Here is a 6,000-nt window from a genome sequence, read left to right as displayed (position 1 = left end):
GAGATTTGGGTGTGGTGAGTTCAATCTGCAATCTAAATTGCAGTGTAAAAATAAAGCAGCCAGTATTTACCCTGCACAGAAACAAAATAACCCACCCAAATCTAACTCTCTCTGCAAATGTTATATCTGCCCCCCCCCCCCCCCCCCCTGCAGTGCACATGGTTTTGTCCAACTGCTAAAAAATTTCCTGCTGCGATCAACTTGGAATTACCCCCATGGTTTTACCCATTAGAATTGTTTTTGTTGCTGCAATCAGGTCTGAATTAGGCATTTTATCACTCTCCACTTTATCACTTTTCAATGCTTAATATATGTGGGCCAAACAAAAGAAAAATGCATAGCTCTATATTATGGGAGAAAAAATCATAATGAAGATTGAAGGTCTCAAAATAAAAGTTTTGAAATATGCTATTATTAATTGATTCAATAAAAAACACCCTTAACAGTTTAGCAGCACTTAACGAAGTCAAGCAAATATTAGTAAAGTATTATACAATATAATTGGTTTGTTAATGACATATGCAGCAGAGTGGAAAGCATACTGGTAGTTTACATAACAGAAAATATTATTAATTAATTGCACTTCACATCTATTGTTCTGGAATTCACCAAAATAAAGAACACATTTTTACATACCCTCCAACAATTGACATGTTTGTATATATGTTTGTTACACATTACATGTTTTTTACAGGCAATGTGCACATGCAGATTAATATGTGGCATGCTGGATATACTGTATGCCATACACAGTTAAAAATCTATATGTCATGACCACACTTAGGACAATATATTTCATTATGCTGTGTGAGAAATTTTTGGCCAACAAGTGATATTGTACATTTTGCACAGATGAAACAGTCACTGTGCCACTGACGATCCTCAAATGAGATGTATTTGCCACCTCCTTGACCTGTTCAGAAAATAAGCATTGGTAAATAACTTGAAGACATAATTATGATGTTATTAGAAATAACACAATGGTGTTGTTGAAGTTTGATCTTTTCAGCAGATTAGTCTTATTATGCACATAATGGTAATGAGGCAGCCTCTATCTTAACCACTTGCCTGGTGTGGTCACATTGTTTGCTACCACACCAAGCTGTATGTCATCTGTTCTGGTCACAAACAATGTGACAAGTCAGAAACGCAGAGTGGGCAGCTGCTGGAAGATAATCTAGCAGCCGCAAATTACGCAGGGCCTCCTGGCCCCTCTGTATCCCTGCATACTCCCCCAGTGTCTGCCTTGCGGCAAATCACTGCTTATCGGTTAGCGCAGCAGAACCCTCCACCAAGTGGATGCACAAATAAATTGTAGTTAACTGTGGCAAGTTAGAACAATCCTGGTCACCCATCTATACCTACTTCATTGTGCATTCACTAAGTGTGGTGGCTGCTAAAACAAGAGAATATTCAATTGTCATTTGATTTATTATGATGCCACACTGCAATACAAACCATTATTGTTGTTGTAATGGATTAGTCTCATAAACAACTGACTATGGGGCTGATTCAGAGAAGCACGCAGTCATGCGTCTGTATGCAGCGGCCGTGTCCATCTGGTCTGTGCATGCGTACTGGCTGCAGTGCGTATGCGCGACCCTTCTCCTTGCGGCTGCATCCTGGAAGCATGCGGCCGCAAGAGGACTGACAGCGGCGGGCATTTGGGGGCGGCAATGTGGTGTCTCAAAGACATGCCAAATGGGGGCGTGCTGGGAGTGTTTCCAGGGTGGCTGTGTGACGTCACACGCAGCCGCTCTGCTTAAAAAAATGGTGATGGACCAACAGGGGTCAACCTTAATTTGATGTGTCAGTAATTACACTGTGGATGCATCATGAGGCGGCTCCACACACACATGCTGGCCGGCCTTATTCTGTGCATGGTGGCCCCCAGCATGTGAGGAGATGGACCTAGATCATGCAGCGTATGTAGCGTTCTGCGGCCATCTTTGAATAACCCCTATGTGTAGTATATATCTTTGAAGTCCCTTTTACAAATTGACTGCAACAAACGTAAGATTTCCAAGCTACAGATTTTAGTATAGTGGGCAACATTGTAAGTGATCATCACTGGTGGTTACTTCCAAAAATGTTTCGAAATGTATCAAATTGACCTACAGTACAACTTGTTCGAATTCTGACCAACTGAATAACTGTAATGCCTACTTACTGTAATCTACAGTGGGAGGACAAAACTGTTCTAAAGAAATGCTGAGAAAAATTCAATATTGTGGAAGAGTTACACTTCCAACCATTATGTAGCTATGGACAGAGGACACTTACCAACAATAGGTTTAGGACAACCAGAACATTTTTTTGCATGAAGGTTACTGAAGCAATCCAGGCAGTATGGCTCCTCATCTTTAGATGTAAATTTCTCTTCAGCCAGATTCCTCTTACAGCCAGCACATACAAAGCATTCACTGTGCCATGGCTGGTCATGGAAAGTAATTCCTGCTGTGGTGATAGCCTATCAGACCAAAAATTAATGTTTATATTGTATATGTACACACAATACAAAAACATAAAAAGACCTTTATGAATGGATTACATAAATGATTAGAAGAATCAACATCAAGGTACACTTGAAATATTGAATGAGAAATTAAATATTTATGTACAGTATATTCAATAAGTACTTTTCTCCGGCATTATGGATAAGGTTTATTATACTATATACTGCATACTCTTTATTATCATATAGATCCTAATTATTATGCTATTATTAGGAACCTGCAGCTTGTTTTGGGCTACATATAAAAGCAATATATTTACATTGTAATGCTTAAGGCAATGGTTCTCAAACTGTGTGTTGTGGCATCTTGGGATGCCTTGGGACACTTGCAGGGGTGCCTTGGATTGGAGGTTCAGGACCAAACCAAATGATTTGTGGTCAATGTAATAGGAAAAACTAGTACATTTTATATTTCTTTCTAAAGTCATCAATAAGGAGTTTTGGCCTAGGGGTGCCGTGAAAAAATTCTGATACTCTAGGGTGCTGTGATTCAAAAAAGTTAGGGAACCACTGGCTTAAAGGATACATTATCTTCCCCACTGTGCAAGGCCACTGAAAGCCATGATGAGAAAACACTATGCTCAGCTGTGCAGCTCAGCTGAGTCATGATGCAGAATAGTAGCTATATGCTTTTCTTTTTCAAGTTTAAAGTTTATTGATCTTACAAAATATATTTCTGCACAACATAAACATAACAATCTATTTGAATACTGTAAATAGTTTCAGTTCACAATAACACTGTAATAACAAGAAGGTATAGTAAAACTGTTAGACAGTCTATCTATTCAGTGTCAAGGTATATAATAAATGTAGTCAGGTGCATTACCTAACTATGGGGGTCATTCCGAGTTGATCGCTAGCTGCATTTGTTCGCAGCGCAGCGATCAGGCTAAAAAACGGCAGTTCTGCACATGCGTATGCGGCACAATGCGCACGCACGACGTACGGGCACAATGAACGATGCAGTTTTGCACAGGGTCTGCGTCTTTCCAAACACTCCCAGAAAACGGTCAGTTGACACCCATAAACGCCCTCTTCCTGTCAATCTCCTTGCGTTCGGCTGTGCGAGTGGAATCGTCGCTAGAACCAGTGCAAAACCACAAAGGACTTCGTACCCGTACACGCGCATGTGCATTGCGGTGCATGCGCAGATTAGCCATTTTTTCCAATGATCGCTACGCAGCGAACAACGGCAGCTAGCGATCAACTCGGAATGACCCCCAATAAGGACAAACAATTTGACATACTGGCCTGGCAAGCAGTAAAGGTGCATACGATTTGCTCCAGGAGTGATATCGCCTAGTGTGTCCCCTCCCTGGCTGGAATGCCCGATGTGGGCATACACACTGTGCGATATCACTAGTGAACATGCAGCATGCAGAGCCAACGTAGGTGGTCATTAACAACCCCCGTGACCGCGCATCGGCCATTGTATGCAGCATGCACACTGGGCAATATAGTAAGCGATATCGCTCAGAAGGGTACACATGGGTGATATTGCTTACTACATCGCCAAGTGTGTATGGGCCTTAAGACTAATCTTACATCTGCTGGCTACTGTTCAGCTGCCCCAATAACTTTTTTTTATGTAAATCCTTAAAAAATATATTTTCAGATCAATTTGATGAACATGCCTTTAATGTAACCTCATATATAGGCGGATAGCCTTTAGTTGTCTCTAGATGAATAAGAAAGTGTGCAGATGGTGTATGTATGTATATGTTTCATGCCTCTTTAGAAATTATGTAGACATCTAATATGAGCTATTTACCTTTTTGCAGGATTTGCATTGATTGGCAAATTGGTTTTCAAAGCATGGTACACAATACAGACTGGAGAGCTTGGGGATAAATGGCTTTGTTCCTAAAGGCTGCTGACAACTTTGGCAGATAAAACATGTTTCATGCCAGTTACACCCCTTGTACTCCATTTTTCGTGAACCTACAATATAAATAAAACATATTATGAATGTGTCATATATACAATTACACAATGGCTTCCTATTGGTAGTCCTACCTGTCAGTCACAGACACTACAGGCAGTCCCATTGGGAGGTGTTTTCCGTGCTCTGGGACTGCCATACCGTGCTGCGACTAGCAGAGAGCTGGCTTCCTGTAGGAAGCCACTTCCTGCCACGTCCGCCCTAGCTATGGGCTGCAAAATAGAAGTCAGGGAACGATTTTTATTTTCATGTTATCTACAAAAATAATTGTAGTTATCTGCATGAGTGATAGTTAAGCAATATTCTTATGCTTCCAATAACTGCTAGAAATAGCAGTATTTAGTATTTTTAAGGTGATTTTGAGGTAGGACACAAAAGAAAAAAATATTATAAATTGCTACTTTACAGTGTAATTCTCTTCTGTTAGGTGTTTTTCAGATACCGTAGCTGTTACTAAATCTGCGTTTCTTCTACTGGATGACATGGAAATTTCCTTTTGAATCTCAGATGTCGGCCTGTAAACTTAAGCTAATGGATATAGAAGGATGTCTAAGGAGGAACAATGTACGTTTTGTGGGTCTCCCTGAAAAAGCTGAGGGCTCTCAGCCTGAACACTTTTTGGAAGCCTGGCTGCTCCTCCTGTTCGGTAAGGATTCCTTCACTCCGTAATTTGCTGTTGAAAAGGACCACAGGGTGCCTACCCGCCCTCTTCCTCCTGGTGCTCTAACTCGCACCTTTATTGCTAAGTTCCTACATTACAAGGATAGAGATGCTGTTCTTCACCTTACCAAGCTTCAGGGCCCTCTGGAGCATGAGAGTCAAAGAGTTGCTGTGTTCCAGGATTTTTCTGCTGATGTCCAAAAGTCCTGTTCACAGTTCACTCAAGTGAAGCAGAGACTGCATGACCATCAATTGCAGTATTCCATGTTGTTTCCTGCCTGTCTTCGTGTGGTGGCTGGTAATCGTACCCACTTTTTTGATTCTCCTCAATCCGCCTCAGCTTGGATTGATTTGCAACCGGCTCCGCAGGCTGCTCCACCTTGACGTGACTTCTGCCTTAACCTATTTCTCCGTTCTGTTTATTTACTATTGTGCAATATTTACTCTGCTGGGTTGATATGTTTATGATTTTTCTGTATGGTTATTACAGTGCCATTTGGTCTCCCCAGGGTATTCACTGTAATTATAATATGTTCTGTTAGATTACTATAAACCACTCGTGTCCTTATAGCAGTTCGGTGCCTGTTAGCGTTTCTCACCGGCTTCTTTTGCTGATGGCTGGGGATCTCATGCCCATAGGTTATGGGGATAGCTGCCCCGTGTTTAGTATAGTTTAATTTTCCTGACTCTCTATTGGGGTCTGGTTGCTTTGGTTACGGGAATAGGTATACCTATGTTTGGGTGGGTGGGTATGCGGGGTGGTAGAAGTTGTGATTTTTTTATTTTTCTTACCTTTGTCTATCTGTATTTTTATTTTTCTGCATTTCTTGACTGGTCTCTGATTTGTAATGTTAATGTGTTTGGGCGCTACCGGCGCTGGCAC

At 41.2% G+C, this 6,000-nt stretch overlaps 1 protein-coding gene across 1 annotated transcript in view; it reads right to left on the bottom strand.

Annotated features, from left to right (window-relative positions):
* Nucleotides 1–250: 250 nt before the first annotated feature.
* Nucleotides 251–6,000, bottom strand: part of FHL5 (four and a half LIM domains 5) — a 170,244-nt gene continuing 164,494 nt past the window's right edge. The window contains exons 4-6 of the mRNA XM_063917011.1: nucleotides 4,287–4,456; nucleotides 2,284–2,470; nucleotides 251–913 (exon numbers count right to left, since the gene is read on the bottom strand). Coding sequence (XP_063773081.1) covers nucleotides 762–913; nucleotides 2,284–2,470; nucleotides 4,287–4,456 — 509 coding nt within the window. The 3' untranslated portion in view covers nucleotides 251–761. The remainder of the gene's footprint in view (nucleotides 914–2,283; nucleotides 2,471–4,286; nucleotides 4,457–6,000) is intronic.

The sequence above is a fragment of the Pseudophryne corroboree genome, chromosome 4 (assembly GCF_028390025.1).
Source record: "Pseudophryne corroboree isolate aPseCor3 chromosome 4, aPseCor3.hap2, whole genome shotgun sequence".
NCBI classification, from domain to species: Eukaryota; Metazoa; Chordata; class Amphibia; order Anura; family Myobatrachidae; genus Pseudophryne; species Pseudophryne corroboree.
The sequence above is the reverse complement of the archived record's forward strand: the minus strand, read 5'-3'. Positions and strand labels throughout refer to the sequence as shown.